The sequence below is a fragment of the Leptinotarsa decemlineata genome, unplaced genomic scaffold, assembly GCF_025532065.1.
Source record: "Leptinotarsa decemlineata unplaced genomic scaffold, Ldec_3_MD MMD2_tig00001719_RagTag_RagTag, whole genome shotgun sequence".
In the NCBI taxonomy this organism is placed as follows: domain Eukaryota; kingdom Metazoa; phylum Arthropoda; class Insecta; order Coleoptera; family Chrysomelidae; genus Leptinotarsa; species Leptinotarsa decemlineata.
Genome location: NW_027412569.1, coordinates 441194 through 459615, shown reverse-complemented (window position 1 = coordinate 459615; position 18422 = coordinate 441194). Strand labels below are relative to the sequence as shown.

Here is an 18422-nt window from a genome sequence, read left to right as displayed (position 1 = left end):
TTTTAACTTTTTCTATTTCCATGGAACTATGGGCTGCACTTTAGTATTTGGGATAACGCCCACCAGGGGGAGTGGCATATCAATCGAAAGGGGACGATGAGAAGAACACAATGGTATGGGTTTTATCGCGAGGAAATAAGAGGAAAAAATTTGAAAAATGTCAAAATTTTCTGACATGAACTAACCTAACCTAACCTAACCTAACCTAACCTAACCCAACCCAACCTAACCTAACCTATATGTCCACAAAACCGTTAACCACAGTAAGAAAGGCAAAGGACGGTTCGTCGATCAACAAACCGGTGCACACACTCAAACAATAGAAGGAAGTTGGAAATGGTTGAAACACGATTTGGAAGAGCGTGGTTACAGTGGTGATGACCTGGCCATGCACATGTGCGAATATCTCTGGCGTCGGGAAGTCCGTCACAATAAGTTGGATCCCTTCTTAGAACTCATTAAATGTATAAAAAGTCAGTTCAAACCAAAATATATGTAATAGAATAATATGAATAAAAAATATTTTTTGTCATTTCCTCGCGATGAAACCCATACCATTGTGTTCCTCTCATTGTCCCCTTTCGATTGATATGCCACTCCCCCTGGTGGGCGTTATCCCAAATACTAAAGTCCTGCCATTATACAACTGTTTTCACACAGATACACTACTCATGGTTCTATTCAGTAACATCATCCTTTTCGATCTCTTTCCAGATCTCTCAATAGCACCATTGAAACCGTGAGCAGACAGAGTGAAATCAATCCAGTCCTTGAATAAAGCCAAATTGACATAGACCCCTGCAATATTGGATTGTCCACAAGTGAATCCCCACGACACAATCCCAACCTGTTGGTATTTATCACTTGTTCCTTTTACGGGACACATTAGAGGACTTCCTCCATCTCCCTTACATGTGTCTCTACCCTCCTCTCCCCCAGCACAGATGAAACTTTGGTGCAAAGTGAAGTATGCCCCAAGAACTGTAGTTCGAAGCGATTTCACGCAGTTATCCCGAGGAACGATTGGTAGACTCACTTTTTGGAGTATTGGTTGATAGGTCCCTTTTTTGTGAGAGTTCTTTCCCCAGCCGGCTGCGATGCAAATTCCTTGTTCAAAGACAGTTCCTTGGCGAGGCAGGCAGATCAAACCTACGTTTTGCATCAGTTGGAATGGCGCATCTAGTACGATGAGGGCGATATCGTTTCGGAGAGAAGCGGGGTGGAAATTCGGATGTATAAGTATCTGAAAAAGAACGAGATTGTTTGAATATTAGAGGTTTGGATCTCAAAAGGAGAAGAATTATAGAGCTGTCCCGGTCTACCTTTATTCACGAAGCCAAAATATCTGCGAGATTTTGTTCGTACAAGAATAGACGATATCATGTAGAATTCTGTCAGTACACATCGGAATGATCGCATTAATATTTATCACGGTTGTTTGCCAAGCTTGACGCATAGAATAGGTTTATTATTATTCACATTTATTTTCCATTTGTCTCAGCTTCACATTGCATATTGAAACCATATTCAGAAAGCAGGTCTCCATATACAGTGCATTCCATATAAAACGAGCCACCCTGAATAACTTTTGGTACAATGATTTTTAGGAGAAAAAAACACGTCAACAATAGTATACGTTCTGATATATTCACATTTGATGTTACTTCCCCTATCGCACCTCCACCTTGAATGAATCACCCTATATTGTTTCGCATCATCAGATGCTCCGTGATGAGCAATTTCAACAAAGTATAAAACATATGGTATGAAGCTTAGGGTTCGGGAGCTACAAGTTATTTGAGTTGAAAACTAGAGACACATATATGGAAGCAATAAATCAGAAAAAGCGTTTCTTATTAATTCTTGAATCAAAATCTTATGATTGGACAATGAGAAGAAAACATTTTTCTATAGTAAATGTTCCAAAATGTTTCCACCAACTTCCATACAATGGTATAAACGAGCTTCCATTGTCGTCCTGTGTCGTGTGTATGTTTCTTGTGTTCGGCAATGCGAACATTCAATGGCCTCTTGGTTTCACCAATATAGGATTTTCCGCACTCACAGGGTATCCGGTAAATGCAATTCTTGGAATCGCAGTCCGCGTTTGGTGGCCTGGTTTTCGTGAGGCTGCTACGGATAGTGTTACCGGATCTGAAGCAGGTTCTGATGTTGTACTTGGAACCAATTCTTCTTATCCTCTCCGATAATTCTCTGATGTAGGGAAGTGCAAGCACTGATTGTGACGGCTTCTCTTCCTTGCGAGGGTCCTGCTGTCTTCTAGCCAAAATTTTTTCTACCATCGCTTTGGAGTAGCCATTCCGTTGAAGATCATTTTTGATGATGTCTAGTTCCTTCTCGAGACCTTCCTTCGTATTACAAAGCCCAAAAGCACGGTCTAATAGAGTCTTGATGATTCCTCTTTTAGTCGATTGATGGTGGTTGGATTCGTGGTTCAGATACTGTCCCGTGTGAGTGGGTTTTCGGTATACAGATGTTTCCCACTTAGTGTCGGTCCTCTTCACCAGAACGTCTAAGAATGGCAATTCGTTGTGGATTTCCTTCTCCATTGTGAAATTGATGAAAGGTCTCACGCTGTTGATGTGTTTCAGGAAGGCGTCTAGTTCAGTATTCCCATGGTTCCATATTATGAAGGTGTCGTCAACATATCTCAATCTTCTTCAATGGCCAGAGTTTCAAACCACTCCATATATATGTTGGCTATGACTGGTGAAAGTGGCGATCCCATTGGCAGTCCCTCATCTTGTGTGAAGAATTCGTCCTTCAGTTGGAAATAACAGTTTCGTACACAGCATCCTAGTAATTCCATGATTACTTCTATAGGTAGATTTGTTCTCTCTTTCAGGTTCCCGTCTTCGGATAGCTTTCTCTGTATGATTTGGAGTGCTTCTTCGACCGGAACGTTGGTGTAAAGGCTTTTCACGTCGAAACTAATCAGTTGATCTTTCTGTGTGACCTCAATTGACCCTAGTAGTTCGACAAAATGCCTTGAATTCTCCACAAAAGACGATGTTTTTCCTTGTAATGGTTGTATTAAGGAAAGTAAAAATCTGGACAAGTTTTGAGTAGCCGAATCTCTGGAGCTGATGATCGGTCTAAGCGAAACGTCCTTCTTGTGGATTTTGGGTAGTCCATACAAGTGAGGGGGCTTACTGTGGTGCGGTGTTAGCGATGATCTTTCCTTGTCCGAAAAATAGACTTGGTGTTTTTCCAAAATCTGGTACAACTTCCTTTCAATTGATGCAGTAGGGTCCCGTACGATTTTTGTGTATCGTCCCTTCTGAAGAACCTCTTCGATCTTCTGTTCGTAGAGAACGGTATCCATTACCACAGTAGCGTTTCCTTTATCTGCAGGTAGGATCTTGATGGTGTTGTCTCTACGTAGGCCGTTCAGAGCTCTACGTTCTTCATTGCTGATGGTAGATGTTGGAACTGGTTCTCGATCCAGCTGTTCTCTAATTTTCCATCTGAACTCTTCTGCCTCAGTCTGGTCAATAAGGAAACTGGTGGATTCCACTGCAGTAATTATCTCCAAAGTGGGCACAGATGTTGGCGTAATGGCGAAATTTAGGCCTTTTCTCAAGAAGGATTCCTCTATTCCCGTAAGCGAGCGTGAACTCATGTTGATGACGTTGGTGGCTTCATAGTTGTCCTGTTTTCGGTCTGTATTTGGGCATTGTTTCCTCACTAACTTCCCCCACTTTCTGTTGTGGGTATTCTCCATGTCTTGGAGGATCTTCAAGCACGTGCTTTCAATCTTGGCAATCTATGATCATCTTCCAATGTCTCTCTTCTTATCTCTTCAAATTGTTCCTGATTTGTCAAGAATAGATTAAAAAGCGGACAAATTAATTTGCAGATAGTGGTTCCACTAGTAAATTACCGAAAAATCAATTCGGATAATCATCATTCAACAAACAAAGTCCACATCGGACCAAAAAACTTTAGGTATATAAACAGCTAATCCTTGTCTTTTGATTCAGTATCAGTTTGTTTCTCCTGAAGATGCTAACCTTGTTAGCGAAACGCGCGTCGAGTGCAAAAATATCAGTTTGGTGTTAGGGTAATCAAACTCTAGAAAAAGTTTTTAAAAATCGATTTGCAAAACCACTCACTACCTCACCTAACCCCACGAACAGACGGCACCGATAAAGAAATATTGTGAAACGGACAAAAAATTAGTATTCAGCCAGTCCAGCTAGCCGAGCCTTTATTCCTCAACTACATTTGATAGCATGTTTACTAACTATTTGGGCGACTAGGGGCCACAGGCAAGAAATGTTTATGACTGTACTCTTATTTTTATTGCCGTTCCAATTGGGAATGGATAGACTATAACAGATTGTACAGAAGTTCATTCAGGGTGGCTTGTTTTCTACTCAAATAATCTTTAGCTTCTAAACTATGAGCTTCAGACCATAATGTATTCTACTTTGTTAGAATCTGTTCATCATGGAACATCTGATAATGCAAAACAATTGATCCATTAAAAAAATGGTGACATGCTCTGGGGGTGCGATAGGAAAGTTATATCAAATGTGAATATGTCAAAATGTGTCCCCCAGTATACTATTGTTGAGGTGTTTTTAAATTTTTTCTTGAAAATCATTTTTCCAAAAGTTATTCAGGGTGGTTCGTTTTCAACTCAAATGATTTGTAGCTCTCGAACAATAAGCTCCAAACCATATGTTTTATACTTTGTTGAAATCTGCTCATCATGGAGCATCTGATAATGCGAAACAATGTAGGGTGATCCATTAAAAAAAATGAATTGATGACAAGCTCTGGGGGTGCGATAGGAGAAGTAATATCAAATGTGAATATGTCCTCCTGCATACTATTGTTGACGTGTTTTTTTATTTTTCCTGCAAATCATTGTACCAAAAGTTATTCAGAGTGGCTCATTTCAAATGGAACGCACTGTATATTACCTCTATATCATGTCTTTTTGATCTTCTTCATATTTGTGAATGTCAAGTTTGGAGAACGAAAGGTGAAAATCACAACGTTAAAAATAATATTTTCCAAGATCCCTCCCAATTTTGAAATTTAATCAGAAATAAAAACGTGACAGTAGAATATCGAGTGAAATGAAAAATGTAGATGGAGAGACATCTTAGTCAAAGCTGCAGGATATTGTCGATTCTTTCAGCTCTTACTGTGGTTCTGTATATAATCCATCAAATTCCGATATCTTATCTTTTATCGGCTTAACAGAGTACGATATATTATCAAAACTTTCAGAGAAATATAAAATAAAGTGATTGGAGGTCTAGATCAGATTCTTGTCTTTTCGATAAAGGATTGCATTTCTATTGTACTTCAACCTTTGAAACATATACGAGGTCGGTTCAAAAAATAAGATGAACGTTCATATATTTGGGGATACCTTCGACTAGCAATTTTTTATTTTTCATGTCGATGAACTCGTCTCGAACATATGTTCACACTTTCAGATGTTTGGTATGTTCATTTTGTTGGTGAGAGGCACGAAATTCAGAAGTGTTTTGCGTGTTCGGCGATTTTCTGCTATCAAAAAAAAATGAATCAATGAATGTACATTGAATTTTGTGTGAAAAGTAGAGTCACTGTTGTGACTGTACTATGAGCCAAAACAGTGTTAACAAGTGGTATAGTTCATGTAAACGATATAGTAAACCTACCTTCTAACAGTTACCCTTCAATAATATAGGTAGGGAGCTAACTAACTTTGTTATTCAATAATCACTTCTGATTATATAAGAATCACAATATATATATATATATATATATATATATATATATATATATATATATATATATATATATATATATATATATATAGTACACATATATATAGTACACATAGATAGTACACAACGGATGAACACCCGGAAAAACAACACATCATATATATATATATATATATATATATATATATATATATATATATATATAAAAGTGAATAAAATAAAATAAATAAATGCTAGCGGACAGCACAGTATATTTGAAGACATGACAAAACTAAATACTAGCATAAAATAAATATATTAATCTTTTATACAGGGTGTCATCTGACTTGGGCCACCCACATCTTTGAATTTTTAAATACGGACCTGTATTTTTTGTTGTAGTTTTTGGATCGTAGACGTTCACTTCATACTGAGAAATTAAATTGAATTTTATATTTCGAGATGTTTCGGTAATATTCGATTATAATTGTGTGAATTATTCCCTTTTAAATTACGGCCCTGGAAATTGGTTGACTGAGATGAATAAAAACATATTAGTAACTTTCACGTCTCCCTCTGTATCGTAGAGTTTTTTTTTTATTTTTAGATACCTATTCATATTTTTTCCATTGCTCTGAGCGTTTTCTACAATGAACTTCGAATAAGAAAACCTTTTATGATGTAGGAAAACCTACATCAAAAATATATTATGTGTTTTAATAAGCAGAAAAGGAAATGATAGCAATAATAACATCCGAAACGAACCCTATAATTGTAATGAAAATTGAAATGAAGTAATTTATATAGGTACCCAAAAAATTATTGGCGCAATAAATGTTCGAATTGGAGTCCTTCCATTTCGAGACATTTTTGAAGTCGGTTTTTCATATTATTTATTGCCCTCAATACACTCATTTGCTGCATTGTTGCGAAATCATTCAAAATCCTCAATCTCGAAACTTCCACATTTTCTATCTCTCTGCCAGCGTAAATCCTATTTTTCAATGTCCTCCACAGAAAATAGTCCAAAATAGTAAGATCTGGTGATCTTGCAGACCATCTTATTGTCCCATTATTTGTCTCGAAATGGAAAGACTCCAATTCGAACAGTTATTGCACAACTAATTTTTTGTGTATATAAATTACTTACTTCATTTCAATTTTCATTATAATTATAGTGTTCGTTTCGGATGTTATTATTGCTACCATTTTTCTTATTCGAAGTTCATTGTGGAAAACGCTCAGAGCATTGGAAAAAATATGAATAGGTAACTAAAAATGAAAAAAAAAAAACTCTCGAAAAACTCTACGGTACATAGGGAGACGTGAAAGTTGTAATTGTGTTTTCATTCAACTCCGTCAACCAATTTCCAGGACCGTGATTCAAAAGGGAATAATTCACACAATTATAATTGAATATTACCGAAAAATCCCGAAATATAAAATTCAATTTAATTTCTCAGTATAGAGTGAACGTCTAGGATTCAGAAACTACAACAAAAAATACAGGTCTGTATTTAAAAATTCAAAGATGGGGGTGGCCCAAGTCAGATGACTCCCTGTATAAAAGATTCATGGATATATTCTGAGAGCCCACATCAAATGCCAATAGCAAAATGTGGACAGATTTTCAATATGTCTGCGAATAAAGAAGATACAGGCAAAAAAATTATTTGGGATTTTTTGGTTTTTCCTGTATATCTCCAGAACCAAAAGAGATATATTCGATTTCTTCACATCATTGAATAGGTTTCTAAAATACGCAACTTTGCCTGTACATAGGGATCTCGTTTACGAGATCCCTATGTACAGAAACGAATTTGAATATATATAAATAAATAAATATATATATATATATATATATATATATATATATATATATATATATATATATATATATATATATATATATATATATATATATATATTAATATACGTTACAAAGTTAGAAAAAGGATTTGGTAAATAATCGTTTTCAGGGTACCCGGCTATTTTGAAAAAATGTTTGAGTGTACTTACGTATTTTGATGCGTATATTACGAATCCGAAAGAAAAAAGCGGAGCTCTTTCTTATTTACAAAGTTAAGGCCCTTCAAAGTTCAGAATAGGGCAACTTTTCAGCCTTCTTTTTCACAAGATAAACTATTTAAAAACACAAGCATTTATTCACTAGGTCACCTTTACACCTTATTCCTCCTTCCTTGACACTTTTCACTTCAACAATCAACATTTTTCCAATAAAAATGTTAAAAAATGTACGGAGCTGCTTTTTGGTTATATATCTCTGTATTTTAGGTTTCTAACGTTGATGGCATAGTTGGTACGACTGATGCTGTCAATATTCCTAAAGTTATTCAAATGTTTTTTGCCTCCATTCTTTGTGTTTTTCTTATCACTTACGTCAAACTAAAAATCCAAATCTACGAATCTGAAATAGTAGGCCGTGGCAAATACCAACCGTTTTTTTCTGAAATGTCACTAGTAACTAACATAGAAATAGAAGAATGTCACTAGAAAAAGCATTCATTTTAAAATTGAGTTTCATATAAGACCTAGTGAATAAATGCTTGTGTTCTTAAATCTTGTGAAAAAGAAGGCTGAAAAGTTGCCCATTTCTGAATTTTGAAGAGCCGTAACTTTGTAAATAAGGGAGAGCGCCGCTATTTACCACTTGTTATTATTTGTCTGACATATAATCACTGCATGCCACTTTCAACATTTCAAGTGTCTTCGAATCTTTAATTCCATGCGAATGTATGTAGTCCGCGAATTTTGAACATTCACCTTATTTCTTTAACAGTCCACTAAACCTAATAATATTAACCTGAGGGCAAGACATCTTCCCCTATGAAACAACCATCTATGAAATCGACAGAGAACTCAATCCTCGAATAACTAGTTCATCTAGTTGCCCCGTAGTGGAAACTACAGTGAAAGACAGGACGAATCTCGTTCGGTGGTCGGCGTCTAAGCTCAGTTCTGCAACTCATCGGTTTGGGGAGCCACGAGGAGCCTTTCGTCGATTTCTTAGATGGCGTTTTATAGGGGGCGTCATCAACGTCATCATCAGACTTGTTCTTCCTCGGGCAGTAGTGTTTCAGCCTAGCACCACTGATGGTACCTTGAAGGGTCGAAATAGTTCTGCCTGGTGTTGCATCACAAGTTAATCAAATAATTCTTGTACTGTTTTTCATTATCATCATTCAATTTTATCAAGACGGTATATCACCTTTTCCGCTTTCCGGTTTTGATGTGGAACAGGTTCATCTTTACTCTTCCAATTCCACTCTCCTGCTCGAATTGTGAAAGGCCCATTTCCGGAGAGGCAGTGAGCTGCAGTAAGTGCGACTTGAGGGTGGATCAGAGATGCTCCACATCTGAAAATGAAAAAGTTGAAAAACCAAACTACTAAAAATATTTTTCACCGTCATATTGGGTTGTTGAATAAAGCTCTCAAATGACAAACCGAGGACACGTATTTTGAGCTTGGTTGTAAGAAACATATACATGCTGAGTTAGAAGCAGGTGCTAAACATCATATTTGAGAATCCATAACAGCAACTTCAGTGTTGAGTACAAAGCATTGTCATATACTGGTAATTTTGATTTGAAACACATTTTCGATGTGAAACATTCACAACCGCAGGTAAAACCGATTGCTGGTGTGGCAACGCATGCCGTGACGACGTGTTGCCATGCGCAAGCGACTGTGCGATTTTCTGTCCACTGGTTTGGCTACACTGAGCTGGCAAACCTATAGTGTAAACAGTTGTGTTTACTACAGTATATATAACCTGTGTTTCATCGAATGAATAATTTTTAAAAATAATTGAAAATAAAATATGTCTGTCTGTGATAATTCAGAAAATGGAAGTGTGCAGTCTCCTGCGAAGAAAGCCTAGAAGATAAGCCCCGGAGTGGTCGATCTACCGTAATCCAGGACGAAGATTTGACGACACTAGTGAAGGCAATCATCACAAACGGTGCGTGGGATGGCGGAAAAACTAGGTGTCAGCTCCCATGCGGTGTTTGATGGTTTAAATCGTATTGAAAAGGTCACAAAGCTCAAAAATCGGGTGCCCTACGCGTGATCAAAACGACCTTCTTTGGATCGAATCGTCATGTTTGATGAAAAGTGAATTATCTACAACAAGAGACGTTCCCGACAGTGGTTGCACACCCAGGCACTAGCCAAAGGAGAAAACTCATTAAAAAAAAGACCACTGTTACTGTATGGCGGTCTGCGGCTGGTGTCATCCACTATGAATTCCTACAACTTGGCCAAACCATCACAGCAGAGTCCTATTGTGAGAAAACCGATAAAATATGCTGAAGTTGCGTCAGCAGCAGACGGACTGGTCAAAAGAAAAGATCCGACGACGCTCGTCTGTACGTTTCGCGAATCACCGCACCAAAATTAAACGAATTGGCTATCGAAGTTCTGCCTCCTCACCATGCTCCCTAGTCCTCTCGCCAACTTACTAACATCTTTCAATGTACTTCGATAACTTTCCCACCCATAGAACCTTAACCAATCAGAACCAGGCAAAACGACCTTCATCGACTTCATCGAATTCCGAGCACACAATTCTTATGCTGACGAAATTAATCAACTTCTGTTACGTTGACGAAAGTACACTGATTCATTGAAGTAGACTCATAAAAACGAACAAAAATTGTGAAACAACCTATAGTCCATTCGGTATTATCTGATAGTGACAAAATTTCAAGAATGCAAACATGCTGGTACATCAAAGAAAGCAACATAGTCTCAAGCAAGTGGCACTACAATTCATCCACAAAGTCACTGAGATATTTCTACCCGCTCTGCCTTTTAGAACGCCGCTAACGATCCATTAAAATATGAGTTGTGACAAACGACATCAAAAGAGGCGGCCGACGGTTTTTCTCATAGTGCGTTAAAGCAATTATTAATATAGTCCAGTCATTATAGTAAGTTCACCTCGGAATTCGAGATACCCAGCTGTAAGTCTGTGAATACTTGTATATTGACACCCTAAAAGTTGTCTCAAAACCTACATATGGTAGGATGTAAGCAACTATTACATTTCTAGGTCAAAGGTCACAAGAATCGGTTTTTTGCGCTTTTTTTGGAAATATCTCATTTCCTATGGGTTTTTTGCTATTTGTATTCATTATCAATATTGTAAAATACAAAATTCTCTACAAATTTTGTTTGAAAAAATTTTTTATACGGTGAACCGTTTTCGAGATAGAGGGCGGAGAGCACGCGGTCACAGCATCACTTCAGGTCAACAGGTGCCTCCGGTCGAAAACGCGCCATATATAGTTGATGAACTATCGATAAATCAATGATTATAAATATTTGTCAACTATTATATTTTATCATTTCTTCCTAACTTATCCACTTTTTATTCAGTATTAATTTATTTAACAATACTTACCTACCCATGTAATTGCAGAATTGTTAATGAAAATATAGGAATTATATTTGAATTTTAACCTAATTAATATTTATAACTTCTTACATGATGAAAAAAAAAACAAATAAATTATGAATTAATCTTTTTATTAAAAATATCATTGAATACATTTATTTTTATTGAAAGTAAAGAAATGGAATAAAGGGTACAAAAACTACAATTTATAATTTTAATCATCTTCTTCCTCTTCATCGTCGTCTTCTGGCTGCTGGTAAATTTCAAACTGGTCTTCATTATCGTCTTCAATGACATTTGTCTCAAGTTCTTCCATGATTTCGGGGTCAAAGGTTCCATCTTCGTTAATGTTGCTCTGATATGGTAGAGCATTGAGACAAGCTTGCCCATTACATTGGCCACAAGCTAAAGAGCATTGCAAGCCCGCTTTCCTGCATCCGCATCGCGAACCACAACCACTCTTGTAGTTGCAGAAAATTGTATTTAGCAAATCTTCTGGAGCAGGTGGTAAAATTGTCATGATAGGCTCCAGAAAATCGTTTTGCATTGCCCAACCCCATACCTGGGGTTCCAAATCATGTCCTAACCAAGTTTGAACTTGATAATATACATATGATTTAAGTTTTCTCTTAATTATTTTTTAATTTTAGTAAACGGTTATCAGTATTATTGAATAAATATAGATTCAATGCATGAAGAAAATGATAGAATATAATAATATAATAGTTAATAAAAATTGACAAATATTTATAATCATTGATTTATCGATAGTTCATCAATTATATATGGCGCGTTTTCGACCGGTTGACCTGAAGTGATGCTGTGACTGCGCGCTCTCCGCCCTATCTCGAAAACAGTTCACCGTATAAAAACATTTTTCAACAAAATTTGTAGAGAATTTTGTATTCTACAATATTGATAATGAATACAAATAGCAAAAAAACCATAGGAAATGAGATATTTCCAAAAAAAGCGCAAAAAACCGATTTTTGTGACCTTTGACCTTGAAATTTAATAGTTGCTTACACCCTACCATATGAAGGTTTTGAGACAACTTTTAGGGTGTCAATATACAAGTATTTACAGACTTACAGCTGGGTATCTCGAATTCCGAGATTCTTACCTAATTTAAGCTTAAATGACTGGATTAATAGGCGTCGGACTGAGGGTATTAATATAAATTTTCCAATGATATATTCTGTATGATGCGAAGATAATTGAAATATCATGAAAACTAATTTTGTTCAAATAATTTATTTTGAGAAAGAAAATTTATATTTGAAATAGTTTTTATTTAGGATTCAAATTCATAAAATAATCATAATATTGAATTTTAAAATAAATACAAATGTAGAAAAAAAAATCTAATTTTCCAGTAACACGAAATTAAAAAATTTTGCATAAAAAATAAATATGTATCATCTGGTGACGTTTCAACCTATTTGAATTAGAACATCATAATTTGTAGTTATAATTTGTCGCCTTCTGATGAAAATCCATTTGATATTATTATTGACACTGAAAATATCAAATTGATCGTAGGTTTGATAATGAAGATGAATAAAGTCTTCGAAACGTCACCAGATGAATATACAAATATAATAGGTTTCCGCGGTTTGAATATCTGAATTTCGGGTTGAACCGCGCTCAGTTTTCCACGTTTCGGCTTCGAAGTTGAAGCCGTTTTCAACAAGTAGAGAAGTGTGGCTATACTGAGAGACACACTCTAGGGTTTGGGGTTTTGATTTTATGTTCTTGCCAAACCTTCGAGACGGTATGACCCTCATTGATCCACGTTTTATCCAAATAAAAAATAGATTTACTCTGACAACCGGTAGATAGCTGTTTCAGCCTATTGGGCATCGTCGGTATTGGGCAGGCGGTCCTCGATTGAAGACAAAATGTGAAAAACCAAGAAAAGTACTTGATAGAAATAACTGCGTAAACGCAAGCGAGACTTGAGTGGAACCACCTATTGGTGGCTCTTAAATTGAAATCAATTATATATATATATATATATATATATATATATATATATATATATATATATATATATATATATATATATATATATATATATATATATATACATATATATATATATATATATATATATATATAAATATTTTATATATATATATATTTTCTAGCTTGATCTCTTCTTTCCGTAAAGGTTTGTAATGTTAAATTGACATCTCTTACGGACAGAATATGATGAATTGTTTTGATCCGGGTTTGACCCGTGTTCTACCTATGTATCTCTTCAGAGATTAATAAATATACCTATGTAGGTATTCAATTTCCCTTCTCAGGCTCACCTGTATGTTTTGTCTTCAAGTATTCCCAGCATCCAAGGAAATTCAGCAAACTCTGTATTTGTGTTTCCCAATATTCTGTATCCAAAAGGTTTCTCAAGAATCCTGTCAACTACTACTCCTTTAGGGATCATTATCCTTTTTCCACATTCTATAGGGCAGCAAACTTTGAGATCTCTTTCAGAATCGGTTACAGGGTTGACTTCAGGATGATTATCTGAACTTCCGGAGTTTTTTCTGAAAAAGTTGAGAAGGAGAGAATAATTATGTATATTAATACAAAATGATGAATAAATACAACTCGTCACGCTCCTAAATATTTCTGCACTGGATATATTGATATCAGGGCTGTATCAGAAATGATAATCATTTTGACGGTCATCAGTTCATTCATACTTCCAGAAATATCGAAAAAACTAGTTTCACGGGGTTTCCAAACTTCAACAAAAAAATACATATTTTCATAGTTCACCTGAAGTTGCTAAGTACAATGCAAATGAATTTCCAAAATTCACGCAAAAAAAGATGATGAAGCGAAAAATCAAATTTCAAAATTTTCTGCGCTCCATTCATTTTCAGTTTATTCTTCATTTATAGTACCCAAATCAACTTGGCAACAACAAAACTAACTCTCAGTCTCCTACCTTCCACGAAATCCTCATACATAGAAATACTCATCCCTAGAGAAAATATCAGGAGATGCATTGTTAAATAGATTCAAACCATCCAAGCCAAAAGTTTCACACACTCTGGAACCGAGAGATGAAGAAAGTTAGAATTCTGTTTGAGGGCTGAAAGTGAAAATTTTAATGATTGTACAAAATTCAGTGATGAAGCTACGTTCACTACAAATGGAGTAGTCTCGTCCCAAAATTCAAGGTTCTGGTCTGCGGATGATCCTAATTGGGTTATAAACGCAAACAGGCAATTTTTCCATGAAATATATGTGTGGCGTGGAATAATCCATGATAAGATTATCGGTTCATTTTCATTCAAAAGCACTCTAAATGGCATTAATTTTTAAGACTTGTTTCAATCATATGGTTCTTCTGTACATAATGCAGTTGTTACAAGAGAATGGCTGAATAATAATTATGGAAATCGATGGTTAGGTCGAAATAGTTCTTACATTACGTGGTTGCCAAGATTACTAGGTTTTTTTCTTTGGGATACTGTGAAGCAAAAAGTTCAAAAGTTCACTAGTCCAGACCGCAGTCAGAAGAATATCAGAATATCTACAGCTTGTGCTGAAGCTTAATATGGATATCAAATGACAGAGCTTGACTAGTACTATAGTAGTACACTATTAAAAAGATGCAAATTCAATTCAATCTATCCAAAGAACTTCGTCAACTCAGAATCCGGATACAAGCAAAATTTTGACCCAAGTCAAAATTTTGTAACGTGTCGAGGTCTGTGTGGCTAAAAATGATACGACGTTAGCGATACATCACCCAAGTTGAGGTGAAAGGTTGAAAAGTGCCGAGAACTGAGAACTGAAAACAAAAAATTAGAAAAAATAAATAAAAAAACATATGTTGAGCGGTTTAATTAAAAAAAAAAGTGATAATGACGTAGATAATGTATTAAAAAATAATTTGGAAAGTCCTAGGTACAAGTCATCACACCACTATCCTCGGGAATCAGTCGTCGCCCTGTATGTTTTGGGTTAACTACGGCTTATCAATTGTTTTGTTTTTTGTGGAGTGGGTGCTCTAGCAAAAAATTAATCACTCATACCATTATTTCGTCTTCTAATTTTGTGTCACCGATGGGGTTTTGGAATTTAGTCATTGTTTGACATTGTTGCAGTTGTGTTACTGTGTTATAATTTCCTGTTCCGTTTTGCTCTAGGGTGCAAGTATTCTGTAATTCGAGTTCCCTTTTTGTTTGTGACTGTATAAATGCTACTCCACGCAACTAATCCAACATCGCATAGCTCATACTCTCGGTGTACCTCGAACTACGGTACGGGATGCGATCAGACGATTTCGGGAGACAGGTTCATACCTGTTTGTTGGTAAACAGGTGATTCGGCGTCACCTGACACGGCCACTTCACAGCAAATGCAATAATATGAAAATAGTTGACTGACAAGAGATGTCAAAATGTGTTTTTATAGAAATATTGAATTTATTTATTTTATTGTGAAAACGGGACAGTTGTACAACAAACTCTGTATGATATTTGTGTTAAAAGTGAGTTTAATTTTGTTCGCGAAACTTTTTTACTCACAAAATGAAAGCTTACTTTCAACACTCATATAATAAATAGCTATTTTCATCGACCTTTTATGTATATATCACATCCCACAATCTTAATGTTTCGGATGCCAAAATCTGCCCCCGTCTTCTTTCTCGAAGAAGTTGGGAAATGAAAAAGCAGAAAGTAAACACTGCGTATAATCTTGAACTTTGTCCATTTCTGAAAACGTAGTAGGCACTTTAGCCTTCGAAAAGTAAATATTATGGAAAGTTAAAGTACCCATAGTTCGAAAAGAAAAACTTTTAACATTCTTTGGACTTGACAAATGGCGTTTGTTTATGATTTATCGTTTCTTTCAGAATAGCATCGATGTCAATATACTGGTTGACTGGCAGTAACAAATCTTTCTAAATAACCCAAATATAATGAGTGAAATAACCTACCTTATATCCACGCCTTCAATTCCCTGTACAATATTTTTTTCTCCTAAACGTTCTCCTTCAACCAATCCACTGAAATCTCCTTCACACACCCAGTATGGAACGTAAATACAGTATCCATAGTCCTGATCATCTGTTTCACTTTCATACTTGTTCATCACACCTGCACATGTCCCTAACATGAAAAAAACGCAAATGTGCCAAATATCCATTTTTGTCAGTTTCACTTCCAAAGGTCCTTTACTTGTGAATTCTTGAATCGTAATGAATTTGCAGAAGTGAAATAATCCTATATTGTGTTGAGACGTTCATTATATTGAATCGATCGGGATTTAAAGTTTCTAATCCAAACAGGTATGTTATACCTGAAATTTCAGAATTAACCTTAACTTTGTACAATTAACAACGACTGATCAATTGTATAGTACAGTTAATGTGTGCTCGAAGGAAGGTGAATAGTGCTTGAAATATGAGAGGTGAGAGTTTCTGTCCTCAGAATTATTATGTGAATATTCAGTAGATGAACTTACTGAAAATTTCTGCACCTGAGTGGTGAGCATACTTGTGGAAGGAAAGGGAGAATATCTCATTTTTGTGTTTATCGATTTTAACTTGGAAATAGTGAATTCTAGAAAAATATATTTCGAAAAAAAATGAAAGCTTATTAAATTTTTAATAAAACTGTTTCCATACATGTTTGTGTAATTTTCAACGATTAGAGAGTTATACGTTATTTCCAAAAAAACATCACTTTTTGTCAAGTATTTAGTTGTATACAGGGTGTTCCTTAAACACATGCTAATATTTAAGGAGGTAATTCTTAGACCCATTTTGAGGAAAAAACGTCCAATGGACGTATATCCTAAACGCCTTAACTTTTGAGATACAGGGTGGCAAAGTTTTCAAAAATAATCAGTTTTTTAATAATAACTGAGATAATTTTGTAGACATCTTTGGCATATTTGGTACATATGTTCCATGCCTCAAGGCGCATTTTCTGATGTACAATTTTCTTAATTTTCTCTGCCAGTGGCGTACGTACGAGTTTTGAAATGTATATTTTTGGCGAAAAAAATACTACGCCACTGCTTTATCTTGAATTAAAAATTATTTTTAAAATCTCCATACATTTCTGAGCACATTTGATTAACTGGGTTTTCTTTGTCCGACGCATGGTTTTCGCTCAAAAAATTAAAAATCACTTTACTTAAGGATAAATTCCTTAAAAATCTGATGCGGTATCGTGCATCGACTGAAAGCAAACTAAGAGATCAGATTTGTTGCAAAATAATTGAGGATCTAAAAGGTATTTGTTTGTTGTCAGATGCACTGTTCTCAATTAAAATTACGTCATAATGCAGCCTATTAGCAAATCTTCCTCAACGATAATGCCCTTATTATATCAAAATATATTATTCAAAAATGCGTTCGAGAGTTTCGGACGGTTTTCAGAGTGCCGTCAAAGACGTTCGCATAATTAATTAACTGATGTACATAATACTCCAAAGTTATATCGATGTATTTATAGGGTTTTACATAATTAGACCGTATTGACGTGGAATAATGAGACTTCAAACAAATTTTATTCGGTTGGATTACAGTTTGTTAATTAGCAGTTCGGTTGGATATCTGGAAACATTTTGGAATCGGTCTCTATGGATGCATATTTCAGAATAAATTAGTTGCAAAGCATTTTACTGGAATGCTTCAACTTAATTTTCTCAGTTTCAGTTTAATCTTCTCAACCTCTTACAAACAAAAAATAATATTAGAATCTATGCAATATGAATTTTTTGAAGCTGGAAGACGGTAATTGTTTTTAAATATTAGCAATTTTTCAGCATGAGTTTGTAAATGATACAGAGGGGCTTCGCAAAAAGAGCAATATGATTCTTAACAAGTTTGACTGGAATGCAGTCAATTTATCTTTCAATTTATTGAAAGCCAAGATTATGTCATTTTCCGAGATTTCACGGAGGTGTAAGTAATCACTGGTGTTGAAACATTCTCCATTATCAAGTTTGTATTTTTTAGAGTATTATCAGAAATATATACGCTTTGAAATGCATTAAATATAGCGTTAGGTGATGACAATAGTTGATCATTTTAATACAAACGTCCTGGAATTCGAGATTCATCTTTTTTGAGTTTACATAGCTCCAAAATCCGTGGGATTTTTTCAAGTTTTGTTCGGAGTTCGTAATGAAAGCTTTATATGAAATATCTATATCGCGTTCAACTGAATCAATCAATCAATCAATCAATCAAACATTTATTGAATCAGTGTTCATTTACAATCACATTAGGCAA

The 18422-nt window shown here is 35.4% G+C and overlaps 1 protein-coding gene across 1 annotated transcript; it reads right to left on the bottom strand.

The window, feature by feature from the left end:
* Nucleotides 1-326: 326 nt before the first annotated feature.
* LOC111517885 (phenoloxidase-activating factor 2) lies at nt 327-16637 on the bottom strand. Its single transcript, XM_074176221.1, has 4 exons — nt 16116-16637; nt 13471-13704; nt 8962-9109; nt 327-1243 (listed from the first exon to the last, which is right to left on the bottom strand). The coding sequence occupies exons 1-4, from the start codon at nt 16322-16324 to the stop codon at nt 653-655; spliced, it is 1182 nt and encodes a 393-aa protein (XP_074032322.1). The 5' UTR covers nt 16325-16637; the 3' UTR covers nt 327-652.
* Between the last annotated feature and the right edge of the window lie 1785 nt (nt 16638-18422).

Excerpts from the sequence above, each read along its gene's own strand:
- LOC111517885 (XM_074176221.1), bottom strand. The coding sequence starts at position 16,324 with ATGGATATTTGGCACATTTGCGTTTTTTTCATGTTAGGGACATGTGCA. Across the intron at positions 13,705-16,115 it reads ATTGAAGGCGTGGATATAAG|AAAAAACTCCGGAAGTTCAG; the intron begins GTAGGTTATTTC and ends CAACTTTTTCAG. Across the intron at positions 9,110-13,470 it reads CTTGAAGACAAAACATACAG|ATGTGGAGCATCTCTGATCC; the intron begins GTGAGCCTGAGA and ends TTTCATTTTCAG.